Source organism: Rutilus rutilus (assembly GCF_951802725.1).
Source record: "Rutilus rutilus genome assembly, chromosome: 7".
NCBI classification, from domain to species: Eukaryota; Metazoa; Chordata; class Actinopteri; order Cypriniformes; family Leuciscidae; genus Rutilus; species Rutilus rutilus.
This window is the reverse complement of record NC_140221.1, coordinates 37,663,630-37,684,900: the sequence shown is the minus strand read 5'-3', so window position 1 is coordinate 37,684,900 and position 21,271 is coordinate 37,663,630. Positions and strand designations below refer to the sequence as shown.

At 40.6% G+C, this 21,271-nt stretch overlaps 1 protein-coding gene across 1 annotated transcript in view; it reads left to right on the top strand.

Annotated features, from left to right (window-relative positions):
* fam222aa (family with sequence similarity 222 member Aa) overlaps nt 1–21,271 on the top strand; it is a 56,839-nt gene that overhangs the window by 32,272 nt on the left and 3,296 nt on the right. The window contains exon 2 of the mRNA XM_084413612.1: nt 512–669. Coding sequence (XP_084269738.1) covers nt 564–669 — 106 coding nt within the window. The 5' untranslated portion in view covers nt 512–563. The remainder of the gene's footprint in view (nt 1–511; nt 670–21,271) is intronic.

Genomic DNA, 21,271 nt, shown 5'->3' with positions numbered 1-21,271 from the left:
GTGTCCTTCCCCTGTGTATCACAGGTGTGAGTTAAAGAACTAAATTAAAAATGTCCTAGTGCTTGCAAGTATGAATCTGGCTCGCTGCATTTCCTGATATTTTTCCTATTTAATTATTGGACAAAAAACTTCCTTCCTTCATTTTTATTAATTACATTATATTACTCTTTTTTTTTTTTATACTTAAATATAAATATTTATTTTATTAATACTTTTAATATTTACACTTTTATATTATTTGTCCTTTTGAAAAATATTCATATTTATATAAATGTAATTTATATTAAATATTAATAATATTGTAATATTTACACTTGTATTTTTCATTTTATATTTTTATAAAAATAAAAAAAGACTTTTATTTACAATAAATGTGGCCAGAAGCATGTCCTCTGGTTCCCAGATGACTTTATATAATACTGTTTTTCCCATTTAAATGAGTGTAATTCCTTTATGCCTTGCTTAATCTTCTGACTACATTATTAAGCATTTGAACAATTTTATTTTACAGGTCGGCCTCGGCAAACCAGTGTCTGTAGAATCGTACCTGCGTTTGCGCAGTCATGCTGGCCTGTCTGCAGAGGAGGCAGAACCCTGCACCCCAGCACGCCACGGCCGTCTGCAGCAGCAGCAAGAGTCTTGAGCCAACGCAACACATCCACCGCAAATGTGAGCAGCCTGTGTTTCAGAGTTTACATTTCTGTTTTTTGTTTTTTTTTAGATTACATTTATCATAAATGGCAAATACAAATGGTTGACAGCAAACTGGTTTGGCCTTGCTGGTTGCTGACACTGTATATTAGATTTACTTCCTTATGATGAGACCGAACTCTCAGATTGAATAATTAAATGTGACTGTGTATTTAGGCACTGACGACAGTGAGGATGAGTTAAATTAACTTTGACGATAGACTTTTCTTTCGCACTCTTCTATTAAGAGAGCTTTTTTTATGTCAGTATGATGAAGCACATTCATGAGCCCTGAAATCACATCACATTCATTTCATGCACCAGGAAGCTTCACTCTGCTCACAGTGGCATTGTTTAGACATGAATAGTTAACATCTTGTTTTTCGCAACCTTGATTCGAGTCCTATTGGCTTTGGTCCTTGTACTTAAGTCTCTTCTCTTTTAGTATTTTATACTCCATTCTACTTTAGTGGTATTTTGATGTATACTGTGTGAGAAAAATATGTGTTATTTATTATAAAAACAAACAGACTGGATAATTGACTTTTATATTATTGTACTATGCAAATTGTTAAAACATAATCTGAAAAATACATATTTTTTTCATATACCTATGCAGATAATTTTCTATCTGTTAAATACTATTGCTCTTAGTAGTAGAAATAAATAAATATCTTAACTGCATACATTAACTTTGACAGCCCTAAAAAGAAACCTGTGCCAAGAACATAAATAAATATTTGTCTATTTTTGGAGCTGTGGTGTTCCAAACTATTCTTCCTTTTTGTGGTTGAGCACCCTCCTTGAGCTTTTTGCTCTTTGGATGTGCTTTTCTTGTGTTGAATCTTTGTGGAACAAAAAAAAAACATGTTTACAGGTATCATAGCAGACCCTCAGGCCCTAGTTTAAAATCCCCTACTATACTGAACTAATCAACCTAATCAACTCTAACTCTACCCTACTCCATTATACTCTACATAACCTCTACTTCTCTACGTGCTGCTCTGTGAGAAATGTCTGGGACTATATGAAACATTTGTAGTGTCTTGTTGTTGTTCAATAGCCATTGGATCAACAAGAATTTAAAGACTTTACTGCAGAGGTTCCCTGGCATGGCTTCAAGGCTTGTTACTCAACCCTGGCCTTCAGGTTAGCTAAACATTTGCAGCGGTGGATGTCCTCACAGACCTACCCGTATGCAAATATACACATGCTGAAACAAATCTGCTCATTTTCCATAAGTCGGTTTCACACACATATGCACGAGTAACCCATGTTGAACAGGTCCTCTGGTTGCCACACTGTACAATTGTGTATATTAGTATGTGTATCTCCATGTTTGTTCAAGGTTCAGACCAACAAATCTCGTTCTGGCAAGCTCCGAGATTAAAGAAAGTAAAGCACAGCCTACTGTTTTTGTTTTTTTTCCGACAGAAGATCCCAGGCCTCTGCTTAAAGCTTCAGATTAGACTTAAACTGAGGGGGCACTTGCTGTAATGAGAAGGAGAGAAGAAAGGAAAGAATAGAGAGGAAGAGGGGGTTGTCCTTCTTTTAGAACGGTCCATATGCATTCAGTTCTGTTTTGTTGGCGTGGCAGTATTCCATATGCACAAGCTGATTACTGTGAGGACAGGAGATGAGCAGAGGAACATGCAACTTCTAACCACTATCCCTTAGGTTCAGCTCTAAGCTCAGAGGAGCTTAAAGGTAATAGGATGGCATTGTCCTCCTGCTGCTCACTGATCAGCGTAGCATCGTTCTGCTTTCTCCTTCTTGGCAAACAGGAAAAGGTTAAAAGGACGCCTGCTGCATTTCTTCGTGTTTTAAGAAGTGTGTATGTCTTGTGAGAGAGCGAAGTTTGAGAACAAGAAGTGAAAGAGCTTCGCTGGTGTAATTGAAATGAATGAGTGGTCGGAGCTGATGGCCTCGTGGGCAGCGCTCTGACATGTAGCGTGGTTGCGCTTCAGGTTTGTGGTTTGAATCCCGTCTCAGGTACCTTTCCGGATCCAGTCATGGATTAATGAATGAGCGGATGATGGATGGATGAATGAATGAGAAGATAATGAATGAATGAATAAATGAGCAGAAGGATGGATGGATGGATGGATGGATGAAGAAGCAGATGGTGATGAATGAATGAATGAATGAGCAAATGGCAGGATGAATGAGTAGACTGACAAATGGATGAACTGATGAATAAGAAGTTTCAAAGATCAATGATTTTGCATGGAAAAGAAAGGGAAAAAAGCATGTTTGAGAGAAAAAGAAAAGAAGAATGAGAGGGCAGAAGAGATGGAGACCGCCATGCTTGATTTAAATTGATTCCCTCCCTCCAATTTCAGCAGGATTTAGCCACTTCCTTTCTAGACTTCTTATTGAGAAGCAGTCAGTGGGGGTCTGAGGCTGAAATCAATGGGAAAGAACAGTTTCTTTCTCTCTGTCTCACACACACACACACACACACACACACACACACACACAGGCACTCTTCCTGGCATCAGTTTGCTTTTGATTGAGAGATTGCTGCAGTAAAGCACAAGCTCATAACAATAAGTAAAAGACCTTTGTGTGTGTCATTGATTTGGAGTTTCTGTGTCTGCGCTGTGGTTTCAGTACACATGGACCACACCGTCTGGTCTGGGGCTGCGGACAGGTGTCATCAGGCTTTGGACTGAGACACATTCTGGGCTGATGTCTGAAAGATGATGAGGTGGTTCTTCTCAGATCCAGCATGAGAGAGAGGATTTGAAAGGGTATTCAAATAACTATAAAGTAAAAGCCCCCCTCTGCATGCAGATGTTGAGCGCCTGCACAGTTCATTGATGCAACTCCCATTAAAAATACCTCATACTCTCAATAAAAAAAAAGGACTTAACTGGCTCCAGCATCAGCTGCAAGCGCTCAGATCAGCCCGCCAGACAATCAATTTCCCCAGAGTGCATGGAGCTTAGCGGGAGAGAGAGAGAGAGAGAGAGAGAGAGAGAGGTGGGAGATAGGAAAGGTTGTTTTCATTATCACACCTCTTTCCCTGTCTGAGCAGAAAAAAAGCTTGAAAAAAAATTTGATGCGAGTTGCAAAGTGGAGGTAGCGAGAGCCCGAGAAAGAGTGAGCGAGCAACATGCTTTTTAAGAAGCCCGTTGACCGCCTGCCCTTAAAAATATCGTATTAGATTAGCTTCAGTGAGGAGGCCTTTTGAGTTTCCCCCCTTCTAGCCAAGAAATGAAAAAGAAACGGCAGGCATTAGTTAAATTATAAATCACAGCCGCTCGCTTTCAGCATGCCTAAATTCTCAGAGTATGTGGCGGCACTCTCACACGTCAGGGCTTGTCATTCCTAATTAAATCTCCCTGTTTGGGTGACATTTGTAGCTGTCGTCCAGCCCCCCGCCAGTGTCTGTCTGCCAGTAGCTTAGATGGAGACATGAAAGTCTGAGCGGAGGGCCGATCCCCCTTCATCACGGAGCGCCCTGGGGACTGGAGCACCGGGGCCGGACACATCACACACACTCCGACACTGACCTCTGCAATGCATTCTGGGGGATTTTCTGCCTACTTTCCTTTCATAGCTCATTCTTTCACACTTTCTTTCCCTCACTCTTTCTTTCAACTCTTTTACTTTCCTTTGGTTTTCATTCATTCTCTTTCTTTCTTTTACTGTTACGTTAATTTTCTCTTCCAATATTTCTCTTTCACTTTTTATCTCAGTCTTTCTTTTTCTCACGCTTTCTCTTTCTATCCCTTGCTCTTTACTTTTTTCATTTTTCTCTCTCACTCTTCCCTTTCTACTCTTTCAGTCATGCACTTTTGTTTTCTCTTTTGCTCACTTTCTTTTGTTCACTCTTGTTTGCTTTTTTCCTTTGCTGTTTCATTGTTTTTCCTTTTTTCATTCATTTTCACTCTCCCAGCAAGCAATAGCCATCATTTCATCATTTCTAGGTTAACTATAGACCCGATATAGTCCGGCTATGAGCAACCCACTTCTAGCCAAAATAACCTTGAATTTGGTTACATGTCGTTTTTGCCAAAATAACCTGCGAGATGTATGATATTCCATCATGTAAGCAAAGTAAACAGTGATTACAAAGTGTTTGGTTTCATTTATTCACTCATTTCATTTCTTTGTTATCTAATTGATGACTAGTCTATTATTGGGCTATGGTTTAGATGTCTATTAAATTTTCACTGACAGCCCACATTTTTCCTTGTTTTAGCCTAGACGTCTGGGCTGTGTTTGGACGGCTATTAGACGTCTTTTAAACGCAAAATTTCTTACTGGGCTGTTTCACTCATTTTTATTTTTTGCACTCTTCCTCTCTTGCTTTTTCATTTCTTTTTTCCTTCCTTCCCTCTGCAGTTTAATTTTCTCCATAGTGTTATGTGTGCATGCTTATGCTGCAAGTGGTCTGTTACACACGCTCACCTGTGTAAGGTGTCTGTGAGAGATTCAGGTCCAATCACAACATTCTTCTCCCTCTGCCCTGAGCCACAGCAGGCTTTGGCAGCCAATCAGATGCACATATGGCACTGTGACATCATTTGCAGGGTCACAACATCCAATCCGGTAGAGAGAGATTATCACCTCCGAAGGCCTGATGGGAAAGATTTGAATCATGTGAGAAGCAGAAGTCAGCATCATACTGATAAGACATCAGAATTGGACTGAGCCTTCAGTTTTCACATTAATAGCTAAAGGCTTGTGGAAGGGTTATGAGATGTCAGAATGTATTTGGTTCCAGAAGTGCAATGTTCCTCCAGTCCAGCAGGGTTCACCGTACAAGAAACAAATCACATTTACCGCAAGGTGCAGGTAAAAGGTCTCACTGTTTGCGGGGATTTGTATTTATCCTGAGTGAACTTTTCCTCTGTTTCATGATTCTGAGGTGTGTAAGAGATGTTTATTTCAGTTGGTGCCCTTTTAGAGCTTATATTACCCATGATGCTCAATTAGCATTCATATTAACATCTATAACTGACTAGGCAGTGGCAATCAATGGATTTTTAGTGCTGTTTGTATTCAATCCTGCAGTCTTCTTTGCCTCTCAGGGTTACGATTGGCTGATCGCCCTGCCAGCAACCTGCAGACACACCCAGAGGCTCTTTTCCGGGCACTGCTGGGGACCCACTAGCCTTGCTACTCATTTGGTGCCCATCCTGGGGCTTTGGGTGCCATTGGCACAGAGGGCAGAGCAGGGTGGAGAAGGGGGCCTGGAATGCTAGCGGCTGTTGCCATGGATTTGGCAGACGTAAGCGAGATGCCCTTTAAGCTGGCGCGTGGGCCTCCCAGGTGTACGTATGGGTTGTAAAGAGGTAGGGAGGGCAGGAGAAGGGGAGGAAGAGGTGGAGGAGGTCCAAGATTTCTAGAGCAGTTGAGGAAATGAGATCACACTCGGAAACTGACCTTCTGTTGGGGGCCAGGAGACAGGTTAGAAGATGCAGAACATGAACGCACACACACACTAAGTGTGTATCTATCTATCTATCTATCTGTCTGTCTGTTCTATACATATTTCTCTGTCTAATCTCTGTTTCTCTCTGTCTATCAATCTATCCGTTTCTCTTTTATAAATAGAGAATATGAAGAAGATATTTCTCTATCTTGTCCATTTCTCTTTCTGTCTCCCTGCCTGTCTGTCCATCTATCTGTCTTGCTTGTTGAAAAGCAGCCATGTAATGTGTTTTGAAAGAGGAGATTAGTGAAGAAAGATGAACAGATCATATTCACATGGTTTGTGTCTGTGTGTGTGTATGAGAGAGAAGAGAGAGAGAGAGAGTCAAGACAGTACATGATGTGCTAAACTAACATTGTTGCTCCTTTGGGACCTTTAACATCAATTAGAATAGCCTGCCTGACACACTCGCTCTCCTCTGGGTAAAGAGTGTATGTGCACTAACAGTCTCTCTTGCAAATTAGTATCACAAGCATTAATATGAAAGACTCGGTGTGCTTGATTGGGTTTCTTGTTTCCTGTCCTTACACGTCTCTGTGGTCTAATATTCTCAGACACATTGTCAAAAAGCAAACAAAGACGTGTTTAGATATAAATAAACAAGTGTTAGAGATGAAAATAGATCTTGTTTGTAGCGTGCCAATGAGATCCCTTTAGTGATTTGGCCGTCTTGTGAAATTTTTACTAGTACACTGATTTGTGGCTTAATGGTCAATGACTTAGTATGGTTTTACCAGCACTTGTGTGTGTGTATGGTGTTTAATATTCATTTTAAAGCTGTGGAGACCTTGTTTCCTAAATGAGAGAGCAGAAGGGTTGAGACTTGCTCCAGGCTAGCTGCAGGCAGCCCTCTTTTTCTATTTACCTGCAGACTCGCACTGTGAGATCTCCCTCGGCCTGTCAGGACACACACACATACTGTACACCCTTAGTTCTCTTTATCTGTTCCTTTGAGATCTTATTCATCTTTCTAATCTCAATTGAATTCTATATTCTATTATTGAATACCACACATTGCGCATTTGTGCGTGTATCTTAGAAAGTGTGTGTGTATGTGTGAATGATTGTTTCTGAAAGTTTTCCTGATACGAATCTTGCAGTTGAAAAGAGGTCATCTTATCAGAGACAAGCGAAAATGAACCTTTTTTTTTTCTTCTTCATTTCCTCGCTCGCATTATGAGTTATCACTTCATTATCTTTAGCTCCATCAAGCAGCTTGTGATGTTCTCCAAGATTGTATTTGACGGAGGAGCGTGTGTTCCTGTCCTGCTCCTCAGTTCTTTCAGTTCTTTTTAATTATCACTCAGAGAACATTTTTATCACCACACGATGAGAAAAGGAATATTCTAGGTTACATACCAGTAAAGCTCTATCAACAGCATCTGTGTGTACACCAATTGCTCCATAGACTTCCACTGTAAGTGGAAATGAACAAAATGTCAACAAAATCAATCTGAAATGATACCTACCACAAAAGCAATGAATAGGGCTTAAGTTATATTTAAAGGTGCATTGCGCAAGTCTCTGAGTTTTTGCAGAACTATGCCCCCTTCTGGCGACACGCGAAACTGCAACCAGAGTTGTGCACGCGGTTACGTGGAGTTTGAGTTGGGGTTTGGGATGAACTAGAAGCCGGTCTCTTTGAATCCATCTTCTACTTTTGCAAAAGTCGCTTGAGCTGTCTTCGCTGATGCGGATAATGGCGGCGAATACACAAACCTGCCAGACATAGCCAGGTGAGCGTGAACGCGCATGACGTCACGCCCAGTCGATTCCGACCCGAATCCCTCTTCTTTATTTTACTGTACAGGATTATAGAGGCAATCGCAGTGATCATAGAACGGCTCATTCAGCCCATCAGGCAATTGTTTAAGCATGTATGGGTTAGAAAAACGGGTATTTTTAACATGAAATGTTGCGCAATGCACCTTTAAAGTGGATATTACTTAACGAAAAAAAAATATTTTATCCGCCACTTGCCATTACAACTCTCCTTTCACTCTCGTTCTCCCAGGAAGATCTTCAGATAGAGCAGTAGCCTGTCCTCAATGGTGACCCCAGAAATTCTAACGCACATGAGGGATTTATTCAAGTCAGACGAGTCTGATGTTTAAAAGTGAAATGGACCGCTTCATGTTTTGTTTTTTCGTGGGTGGCTAACAGTAGACCTCAGCATAGAGAAACTCCTACAAAACAGCATTTGAAGAGACTGAGAGGAGTAGGGCGTGATGTGTGTTGGCGGGAAGGATAAGAACCAAGGACATTAGAGAGAACGGAGCAGGACTATGAGATAAAAAAGAACTTTGATATACAAGGAAAGGCAGGTGTCGACAAAAAAATATGAAGATGAAACATGTTAACACAAATACCAGCAAAACAAATGGTATCAAGAATTAGTTGATCAGTAATGACTTTTCATTTTTCAGTGGCCTTGGTTTCGAAAGTATTTTTTTTTCCTTTCAGAAATTTTATTCTGTATGATTTAAAATATTAAAACATTTAATTTAAAGTAATTTTTTTTTTTTGAAAATCTGAAATATTTGGCACCGTTTCAAAGCTCTTTGCAGACAAAATTATGGGCACTGAATGAAGGAATGAACTATTCATCCCCTGATAACAATCGAATCTGAAACTGTATAAAATATCAAAATTAACTATTTGTTATGAGTCATTGCTTTTAAAGCCACTGGCAATGTTTTATGGGAACTGTTTGCTGCAATTCCAGTTTGCATGGGAACTACGACTTCTCTGCTTGTTTTTTGGGAAGATTCTTTGTTGGACCTTTTTTATCTCTAAATGATCCTATGGGAAAATGCATCCAATAAATCGGGCCCTAAAAGTTGTGAGTTCATATTGTGAGTTTATTTTGCAATGAGATAATTATAAAAAAAAAAAAAAAAGTAGAAACACTTTTCGGATTGTAGAGTCTTTCTACGAGTTCTTTGAATTAGAATTTCTTTGGTTTTGACAAACACTAGAAGACACAAAAGTGCAGTATGAGATTTTCCGTTGCAGTTTGCTCTGTTCTTCTGTTTGTGCTTTGTTTTCATTCGCCAGCGAGCCGTGTGGCATGAAGTGTGAGAGAAAACAAAGTCGCCCAGTTCTCATCCCACAATGCCCCTGACATGTCTGCTGACGGTTAGCATTCCACACAGGCACGGAGAGGACAGCGCTCGCTGCCTGCTGTCTCCGTTGTTGTGGATGATGAAGAGGGGCTCTCGGAGGCGTTAGGAGGAGAGCGAGTGGATGGGGTCTGTGGGGTTCTCCTCTGGGAGAGGAACGGTTGTTATCTTCCCCTCGCTGCCACAAGCTTAGAGAATTTTCTTATTCATCTTTCTTTATAATCTCTCGTACCTTGTGCTCTAAGTCTCGGTATGGAGGGCAGAGAAAAGCTGTTATGTGCTGAATAACAACAACAGCAGCACAAAAAGCCCAAATGCACCACAAAACCCACAAAGGATTAAAAAAGGTCCACATTTAGATGTTGCATTTAATACAGTTTTAAGCACTAAAAACGTACTTCCTGTTTTTTATCCTAAAATATTTTCATTCTTTTAATATTATATTATATTATATTATATTATATTATATTATATTATATTATATTAATGTGGACAGGACTTGTACTAGTAGGAAGAGGAATCAGTGTTGTCTATTTTCCCACGCTGTGTGTGTGATCTGGAGTGTGTGTGTACAGGCAGCCTGGTCCTGCTGGACCGATGCAGGCAGAAAGCAGACAAATGCAAAGTGACACTTGTGTGTGTAGAATGGTATTTGTAGTGACGCTTTGACCGCAGATAATAAAGTGTTCGCCCTGAGGTGATTCCAGTCGGCAAGCACCCCAATGAAACTCGCTTACTCAAAAAGAGAGAGAGGGAGATGGAGAGATAGATGAGAGTGCAGGAGCAGAGGAGAGGAAGGACGGTTGGAAAGAAAAGCAGAGTGCAAGTACATTGTGGTGAGTGAGGAAAAAAGATTTCCAGACATTTAAAATGACATGGGTTGTGTGTGTGTGTGAGTGTGAGCGCGAAACCAAACAGAGAGAGCATCTCCAATGTGTGTCGTTTCATTGAATTAAAATGTTGGAATTGGCTTTTAAATGGTGTCACGCTGAAGAGTAATGCTAATTAAAACTTCACGCGCTGTCTTCGGGTGGATATTGCCTAAAATGTTATTTCCTCTGAGAAGGTCTCAAGTATCATGCGTATTATTCATGTGCATTTTAATTTGATTCGGAGCCCCTGCGCTTATTAGCTCTGAGATTCACCTTTGATTGGGTACTCGCTTGTATCTATGGGGAATTAGCTAAGTAACCCGAATATGTTTTGCCAGTTCACCCTGAGCGGAGCAGGAAATTAATAGATTCAAATCAGAGCCAAGTGTGGCCTTAAGTAAATATTAGATTTTATTTTGGACAGCTTTTCCATTTTTACCGACCCAGTCTGCTCAACACTTGTTTTTAATTCTTTATATCCCTATGTCAATGTACCACATTTTCTTCATATTTTTTCATAAGTAATATTTCTATCACTATTTCAGTTCGTAACAGACATCCTGAAATGTTAATAGGTGTATTAGTTTTACCTCTTTAAACCATTTCTCATTGCATGGAGGACAACTTAAGTAAAAAGTGGTGCAGCTTACCCCGCCGTCTCGTATTTGTTGATTTTAGTGACAGAAGAAACCAAGATTTCCTTGCATAGCACATCATTGCTTGCATCATATCAGTTATTATTACCCATAATTCTGTAAGTATTGCCCAAATTTCTGTTCAGCACATCTTGGTATTGTTGTTACCCCCCCCACTTGTTATCCGTTTAGCAATTAGTGTGAATCATTAGCATACCTATTTTTATCACTGTATGCAAATTCAGATGTCTCTCTCTCTAGGACTCTTGGTCTGGACAGACAGGTTCACAGTCCTGCTCTATTATTGTCATTAGCGTGTGTGTTTGAGAGGGGTAGAGATCTGAACCCGAGCCTGCGGTGCAGGAGGTCTGGGGGAGGACAGCCGCGTTCTTTCAGCTCTCCACTCAATTAGAGCCGGAGAGGCACACAGAGGCATGCTGGGTTAATTGTAGAGCTTCAAACAGCTGCCACATTCAGGGTTCCATTGTGCCGGCAACGGTTGTTACGGTGACTGGGGGCCTGGGTTAGTAATCGCTGAGTAATCAGTGTGAGAGAAGAGCAGATGACACGTCCATTAACAACAGGCAGGTATTGTTTAGAATACAACGACACCAGAAGCCCCTCATGCTCGCTCGCTCTCTCACTGTCCCACTTTTATGAAACCTTTTTGCTGAGAGGGTGACAGAGAGAGACCTGCTTGTGTTGGGGAGTGCATGCTGGAGTTGTATTTTGACTGTTTTGTGTGTTTAACCAGGCCAGATCTGAATCCCAGTTTGCATATTATCCATCCTACATAGTATGCAGTATTTGGATTACTACATTCCAAGACACTGAAAATTCATAGGACCTTTGATTTACTATTATTTATTAGGGATGTCCTGATCCGATCCACGGCATCGGTATCGTGCCGATACTGGCCCAGAACGCTAGATCGGATATTGGAGGGGAGAAAAAAATATGATCCGATACCTATTAGGGGTGGAACGGTACATGTATTCGTATTGAACGTACATTCGGTACGTGCGTCACGGTTCGGTGCATGGATTTACACGGAGAATACATGGTATAAAAATAAATAAAACTCGCGTGCACATTAATTAATGTAATGCGGAACTACTGTTAGATACGCGCATAGACATATGCGGGTTCTTTAGGGACACCTAATCTGTAGCCCTGCCTTAGCTCTGAACGCGCATCTATTTCGCTTCAAACGCTCGCTTTATACGCGCGTCCTATTCGCTTTGGACGAGCGAATGGATTCAAAATGTTCAAGCGTCGAACTAGACGCGATAGACGCGATAGACGCGAATTTGATGCTCTATTCGCGTTTGGTGTGAACGCAGCATAATGAACAGACTGCGATGTCAAGTTTGCAATGCTGGAATGTGTGTGTGTGTGTGTGTGTGTGTGTGTGTGTGTGTGTGTGTGTGTGTGTGTGTGTGTGTGTGTCAGAGAGAGGCACGGGCGCGATCGAACAGTGGAAACATAAAAACATACTCCGTCATTTTGTTCATACAGGACATCATTAAAACTGCAAAAAGTGTTTAGCCTACTTTATATTTGTGTAAAACACAACACTGTGCTTTTGTCAAACTGTAAACTCATCATATTGCATTGGTTTTCATTTCTTGTCCTAAAACAGAGCACTAATCTGTTTATTTTGAAGTTACACATTCTACATTGATTAAAAAAGAAAATCAAATGTGTTTTTAATGGTAGTATTATTTTATACAGAAATAAATTATTTATAATTCAGATGAGAATAACGTTAAAGTTAATTAAAATTTTAAGGAAACAAATATATTGATCTGAAATATAGCAAATTCATTTTAAATTCATTCAGGTACAATTACCAAACATATCTCAAGGTCTTTTGAATAAAGGGTGGCAGTCTTTCATTATCAACTGTTGTTGTGGACTATATACTGGAGAAGTATTTGTTCTCCATTTGAGTGAGATGTTTTTATGTGGCTTTATGTGAACAAAGTGCTTCCATATATTTTATTATTAGTAGTATTAGTTCAAGAATAAAATAAAAATATCGGATTGATATCGGTATCGGCAAATAGCCAAAGCTGCGGCATCGGTATCGTATCGGAAGTGAAAAAGTGGTATCGGGACATCCCTATTATTTATCCACACGTGTTTTTTTTACTGTAATTTTTCCCACAATCCTTTGTGTATGCAAGTGTTTTAGTTTGCGACAGTTTACTGGCTAAAGTCGCAGTCACATTAGCAAAACTTCTGCAAAATTTTGAGGGGAAATTAGGTCCAATGCCTATAGTGTAGCAATGCATGAGATGCACCAATATTAAAATCTTGGCTGATAAACCGATGTTATGGCTCATTCCCAATAAAGGGCTAATATTAAAATTCGATACTACTACTGTAGTCTGTCCAAGTATATACCTTCTTGCTACAGATTCAAGCGCATACTGTCCTATCACCAGTTTTCACACTTAGAAGTAGCCTATGTGAATTGGGATTCAGCCCCTCTGGGGCTCAATTGTGTGATTTATTGTAAATCCACTACAGTGGAAGATAAACTGGGCCCAAAATTTCCAGGGTCAGATGTCTCACACGCATGCATGCTTGCACGTAAAGATGATGGCTGTGCCTGTCTAAGCCTGTCTAAGTGTCTGACCGCTTCTACGCTTTAACAAGTCAGGCTTTGAGAGGAGGGGGGAACGCTGTAAACCTGCTGGATGTTGTATTGCATCTGACAGTGTATGTGTGTGTTTTTCTCAGAATCAGTTCCTGTTTATCTGTGCCTTGCCACAACCCATGTATATTGAGCCAAAGTTGATGTGGTTTTGTGTTCTTTGTTCTGTTGAAACCCAGCGGCTGTTAAACCCTTTTCTCCCACTTCTGAAGACATGATCGACACGGCTGGACATTTCAAAGCTTTTATTTATTCTTTCACTTCTCGACTGTTAAAGATGCTTCACATATTCATAGGGCTGAAGTGTTCAACGTCATCTGTGCCCCTGTAGAGTGCTGCTCTTCGTGTGAAGTTAATTGTAAATGCGACTCTGAAAATATTCAGTTATTTTGTGTCACCACTTCTCTTTCATCTCTGCATCATTTCCTGCAGACGCCTCCCTGAGGATGCATGCACACATCTGGCCCCTCTAGCTCTCTTTTTCTCTCTTCCGTTTACTTGATGCATTGCTTTAAAGAACAAATAGACAGCCTACATAGACAATTCCCATTTTTTAGAATCTCCAATTGTAGTTTCTTCCCCCTCACATTCACTCGTATCCCTCTGATGCCCCTCTCCAGCACACACACACACACACACACACACTCTTGCTGCTAATTAGAGTAGTGTTAATTGAGTATTTAGGATTATGCCTCCTCCACACTGCCTGCTTGCTCAAGGGCGGTCCAGGCTCCGTGAAGGACGTGTGCTCTCCGTATGGCTTCCGTTACACCCGCATCCAAAGCTGACCCAGGCCTTTCCTAGCCTCGCTCACCCTGACCCATCTACTCCATGACAGGACATCAGTGTTCAGCCTGCAGGTGTCCGTTTGCCATGGGAGACTGCAGCGGGATGGCAGGGAGATTGCGGAGATCAGGCCCTGTTGTCTTTTTGTGTGTTTGTGTGTGTGCGCAGGGCTTCTCTGGTTGGAGTGCGTCGGCGGTAATGAGAGATGGCATTTAGAGAACTAGCGCTCTGACACACGGGCACTCAGTGCCAGCCGCGAGTGATTAAGGACAGAGGTCATTCCGCTAATTATCCCCCTGCCTTCCCGTTTCCCGCAATCTTCCCCTCCCGTCCTCCCAGAGCGCTTTGTGCCTGGCAGGATGGGATCATTTGTCCATATGCCAGAAGAGGGAAAAGGCACAATGCATGACCGAATATGCTCGCTGAGGACAGCACTGATATTAGATTGCTGGTAAAAGTGTGGCATCAAAACAGCCAGCAAACGCGATGGATCATTTCTGTAAAGTGAAGAGGAATAATCGGCATTAAATGGACAGGACAGGGCTTGTGTAATTCGGTTTGCTCTCTCTTGCTCTTGCTGTATTTGTGGGATTGGGTACACACACACACACACACACACACACGGTAGCTCCTGTTCTGTGAGCTAGCGAAGAACGGATTGCTTCCTTCCTCAAGGGAAATAATTAATCCGTACAAGGCTGTCGCATGTCGAGATGAAGCAAGTGTGAAGCATTTTGCCCAGGAGGCATTGCAGACTGTCGCCCATGCAGACACCTGTTAGAACTCCTGCCCTACATTAGCATACGCAACACACACATACATACTGCAAACAGGAGCAACCACAACACGCTTCACTCCACTGAGCCGGTGTGTGTGATAGCGTGTGTGGTTTCATGTCTACCTATTTACTGGAGTATGTTTTGTTTGCATTTGTAGCATGTTCACGCTGCGAACGTGTCTCTTGTGTGGATTTGTTATTGAGTTTATCGTGTGGGTGCGTGTGTTTAGGTGTGATTGTCTGTGTTTATCACAGGACGCCATCTGCGCTGTGCTCGCAAGCGTGATCAGAGACATTGAGCACCAATAAGTCACGCAGGTCTGGGCTGATGAAAGATCTAACACTCGCACTCACTCGGGGGATGGCCTACGTGTCGGATAATGTTAGTGTAATATCTGGGCAGGGGGAAGTGTGAGGAAACAAGTCAAACAAGTCATGTTTTTAAGTTCAACATTTGCCCATCTGGTGCTCTCTTATAAGCAAGTTTCATCATGATAAACAAACATGATGTTAATCACTTAGAACTGACTAGCCTGCCAGTAGTGAGTACATTGAGATTTATTCAGATAAATGTAATAATAAACATAAACACAAATAATTTCTGCCAGTCATGAAACTGTATTTTGCATAATTTATATATTTAAAGTTGCAATCAAAATTATTCAACCCCCATTGCAAATCAGGCAATATTTACAGACTTTCAACTGTTTGCAATGAACAAATCAAACAAAAGAAATTGAAATAGCTCAACACAACAAATGTTTCAAGTGGTTTCCCCAAATTCAACAGAAAATGCACCTTTTAATGACTTCTGCAGTCTCAAAATTATTCAACCCCTTAGTGGCAAGCATCGTTATAGTACTAAGTAGAACATCCTTTTGCTATTATGACCTGCTGCAAACAAGATGTATAACCAGACACCAGCTTCTGGCAGCGTTTCTGAGGAATCTTAGCCCAGTCCTCATGAGCAATGGCCTCCAGTTCAGTAATATTCTTGGGTTTGGGTGCTGCAACCGCCTTCTTCAAATGCCACCAGAGATTTTTCTATGGGGTTCAAGTCAGGTGACTGTAATGGCCACTGTAGAATCTTCCAGGACTTTTTCTGAAACCAAGCCTTGGTGGAATTTGAGGTATGCTTGGGATCATTGTCCTGTTGAAAGGTCCAGTGACGACCATGCTTCAGCTTCCTCATTTCCGCAGCATGACGTTTCTCCTAGGATTCCCTGATACTTCAATAAAACCATCTTGCCTTCCACAGGTTTCCAGTGCCAGAGGATGCAAAGCAGCCGCAGAGCATCACCGAGCCCCACCATGCTTAACTGTTCTAACTGTTAACTGTTAACTTCCTCCAGACATAGATTCATAGGGCCAAAAAGTTCTGTTTCATCGCTCCAAAGAACAGAATCCCAAAACTTCTGTGGCTTATTTGTATGATTTTGAGCAAATTGGAGCCGACTTTTCTTGTGCTTGTGGGTCAGTAGTGGTTTATGTTGTGGAGTGGAGTGAAACCTCAGTGCCTGTTGCCACCAAGTCTTGCTGCAGGTCTTTTGCAGTCACTCTGGGGTTTTACTAAACCTGCCTTCTCAGAAATCTGGTTGCAGCCGTTGATAGCTTCCTTTTTCTGCCCCGTCCAGGCAGTGTAACCACTGTTCCTTTAACTTTCAACTTGCAAACTATGCTTCCAACTGTGTCTCTAGGAACATTTAGTGCCTTCGCTATCTTTTTGAATCCTGTTCCTTGTTCGTGAAGGGCGATGAAATCTTCTCTTTGCTTTTTGGACCATTCTTTTGACTTAGCCATATTTCTAACTTGCAGTCAAACGTGACACTCAACAAACCTAGCCAGTTCAGATATTTCATGTGTTCTAGCTCAAGCACACTTGATGCAACTAATGAAGCCCTTGATTAGTTGCATCAGGTGTGCTTGAGACAACACCTTTTTTTGCAGATTTGTGCGGTTGTGAGGGCTTCTATTCAGGGGGTTGAATCATTTTGAAACTGCAGAAGTCATTAAAAGTTGCATTTTCAGTTAAATTTGGGGAAACCACTTGAAACATTTGTTGTGTTGAGCTATTTTAATTACTTTTGTTTGATTTGTTCATTGCAAACAGCTGAAAGTCTGTGCATTTTGGCAATAAACCTGATTTGCAATGGGGGTTGAATAATTTCGATTGCAACTGTATATATTCTAATTTGTAATAGCCTATGTGTTAAATGGAACTAAGGGTACTAGACACTTATTATTATTATTATTATTATTATTATTATTTTTATTTTTTATTATTATTATTTTTTTTTTTTATATATATATATATATATTTTTATGTTTTTAATCATATTTATAGAATCTAAAATGTTATATGTATGTAAAGTATTTATACAATTATTTATATATAAAATATATCCTTTTAGATATGCTTTTTTCAATGACAGTGAAATTATTCAGTTCTTTTTTTAAAGCACAGTCGTGACAAACAGCGTAAGTAATTTAGAGCCAGTCTCAGTATCTTTGTAAACTGCATCTGTATAAAAATATGAAAACATATTGTGATTTTGATCCTTCTTTTCATTTTGGTGTGTCACCACATGCAGTTCTAGCATCCTTGATTTCCACAGAGGAAAAAGTTGTTAGAGAATGTGATAATTGCAACAGATGTTTTCTTTAGAAGACAATATGTATGTCTTTTGATTTGAATCACCCACGCCGCATGGGCCTGTTTATAACCTTGACATGGATTTAATTATAATTTAGAATCGTTTAGTAAAGAATCAGCAGAGAAAAGCAGTGATGGCTACCTCAAACCTCTCTTTCTCTCTCCTCCGTTGTGCTCATAGCTGCAGTAATGGCCAGAGGCCTTTGTGGGTTGGAGCAGCTCTCTATGGGTCTGAAAGGCATCTAATCCCCGTGGCCTGTGAAGTGTGAAACCCTTTGATGGCAGGTCGGGTGCTGGAGGCTTTTGCCTGTTGACAAACAAGAGCAGGCCACAGAGAGAAAGACAGCAACAGCAGCTTTATCCATTGTGCTAGAGGATTCAACGGAGCAGTTTAGGAAGGGAAAATATGGACCTGTCACCCAAAAACACATGGCAGCAACAGCATTAGCTGCGCTTTAATGATAATTAGCACATTTTGGACCCATCACGAAGCGAGATGAAGCGAAGGGAGGAGAGAGATAGAAGGCTAAGGGAGAGTGACATGGCAAAGCATGGCTCCTTAATTAAACCATGTGATGATCAAAGATAGTCACCCGATCCAACCCCCCCTTACGTAAAGGAGATCAGAAAATTGGCTCGTCTATTTGCATATGGACCAGCGACGCCTCTTTGAAATCCATAGTTTTTTTTTTTTATCTCTTTGGATCCAATGAAGTGAGGAAACTGTCAGTCTAGTTGTATCACATACACACACGCACAAACCCTCCCCACCCACCCTTCTGTGCTGGCTGTCGGGGAAACATCAAAGCGCCATGGCGCTGCTGTCACCGAGGGGGTTGAAAGTGTCGGCCCATGTGCTGGCCCTGCATGGGCTGGACAGATGCTCGACAGCCCCCCATTTCATCTGACCCATTTAGAACACCTCCAATTAGACTGTGACAGCGCAGAGACGAGCATCCTTTCATCCGCTGCCCAAGAAGATTCCAGCTAACATACGCGCTTTAAACACTCTGCAGACCTCTGGAGCCTCAGGAATGCTTTAAAAAGACTTATTAGACCTAAAAGAGCTAGGCTGAGACGGTGAATGTTTGAGGTTTTTTGTTTGGATCTGGCCTAAAATATGACCTAACTTTCATTCTTAAGTAAATAGCCTGAAAATAAATAATGATAGTTTTAATAAACAATGTGTGCAATTATTTTATTTTTTAAATCCATATCCATAAAAAGGTGGTCATAAATAAAACAAAATGTACAGATCAGTTCAGACAGTGACTCTGATATAAAAGCAGCAATAAAGTAATTTTTTAAAAATCAATAATGTATGAAAGGCCATGCTATATTGTGAATATATTTATGGAGGTGTCTGTCTGTCTGTCTAAAACCCAAAAGAAGTAGGGTGATGTATATCAACAACAACAGTAGCAGCACAAACAGATGCAATTTTGCATTTTTTGGCCTTCTCTGGAGTCTTGGTTCCAATTCCATTTGAAATGCTGTGGTCTGAGGCAGGCCACTCAAGCAAGACATCTTATAAATATACATGAAATAAAACTGTTTTGGGTAGAGGAATGGACCAGATTTGTCCTATCCACAGGAAAAGATTGAGCAGCAGCTAAAGAAAGTGTTTATTTGAAAAATATTCACATTTCTTTTGAAATCATATTAGCCTAATTGTTTAAAAGCTTATGTTTTTTTATATGTAAACAAAAAGTTATGTAAAGATTAAATTGTTTATGAGACAAATATTTTAATCTTACAGTGTAAAATATTCTATACAGTATAGGTTTTTATACAGTATATGATTATAATTTTAAATTATTTTTTAAAACAGTATTTCATATGTAATATATAATGTGATTATAAAATATAAACCGACTCTGCCTAGATATGCAACTTCATCACTTATCTCCTGGGAATTACTTTTACCATGTGCTATTAGATTTTTAGGGCTTAGAGCACATGGATGGTGTAGATTTAGCTTCTTGAGTGATTGACTTGTGCCAGCTTAATGGAAGCGAGAGAGTAAAGGATGTTTAAAGTGTGACAATCAGAAATGTGACAACTTTCGCACAGCTGGATCCCTAGAGTTCTGGAAAAAACACTGACATTTGCTGACGCTGTCATTTGTGGCAGTTTAATTTTAGTCAGAATGATAAAAACAACCAATAAATGTGCACACTTTTCTTAAAAATATAATTTTTGAGAGGGTTGGTAGTCATTTGTGGCAGTTGATTTATCACTTGTAAATTGAGTGCTTTGCCTGCTCCTGCTCTGCCTTTTTGTAGCACTGAACTAAGTAGCCATGAAATTGCCTGAATAATGTCGTTTAAATCCAATCTCACCACGGCCCTTCACCTCCGCTCATCCTCTGCACTGCCTCTCACAGCTCTTTTTCCTTGTTTCCCCAACTCGTTTTTCTCAGAATCCCAAAAGCCAGAGGTTTCTCTGAAAACGCCTGATTCAAAACCCTGATCAAGCCAAAACCGAGTCCAACTACAAGGACACTTTGTCTTACTGTCTGAGTACTATTAGACATTAAGGCTTATTGGGGTTTTTTATCATTTCCTGCCCTGCCCTGCCCAACATGTGGGTCTTCGTGTTTTAATAGGAGTGAGTCAGTGAGTTTTGCAGCACAGCTTTTAATGGATATCTCAATCATGTTTTATGACGAAGCTCGGGCAGTACATTTTGTCTCACAGTTTTTCTGTACAGGCTGAAAAAAACCCGGTTACGAGTTCCCAGTGGGTAGAGTTTTCTGGGGTTCGTGGGAGGGGTAATGTAGGTCTGTCTCTTCATTTGGAGATGGTCTGATTGAATAATTGAGAAATTGGCCTGGCCAAGGCTAAGACCTACTGGTGCTACTTATAAATCTCAAATGTGTCAGTGCAATTAAACAAGTCTTTTATCCTCCTTACTTCCTGCTCGCTCTCCTTTCCGTCTCCAAGGGTAACCCAATTTTGAACAATAGAAAGGCCAAATTAATTTCACAAAGCACTGGTTTAATAATGCCTTAGGTGCCTGATTTCAAGTTAAAAAGCTATTTATCCAGGGATAAACCTCTACTGGAATATAGAGTGAGAGAGAACTGGGTGAGGAAAAAAATATGGTTTCTATAGAGAGGCTGAATTTAAAACATTCCGTATTCACATAATTTGTGAATTATGTATCTGTGGCTTGTACAATTACATCTTTTTTGTTCTTAGCAGACATTTTCTTACCAATGAAGATTGCAATTAAGAAAGTACACATATAATGTCAGTGGCAAATACTAGATGGGTAGCTGAGAACATACAAATCATGTATGTAAGTTGAGGAAGGGCCTTATTTTCTTTTTTGTGGAAAAGGCAGAACTGCTGTTGTAATGTGATCCACCAAAAAGAGCAGGCCATTTAGATTGATGCCAAAAGTTGTTACACACCTGAAGGCAACGACTGTGTGACCTTCAACCAGGGATGGAGGTCTTTACTGGAAGCTTGGCATACTTGTCCCTACTAAAATGGATTGGGATTTGCAGTGCACACAAGTACAGTATTATAGAGTGCCAAAGACTTCTTTAAAAGAATGTCCAGGCTGCTGCTTTCTGACTGGTAGCTTCATTATCATCAAACATTACATAAAGTTACCATA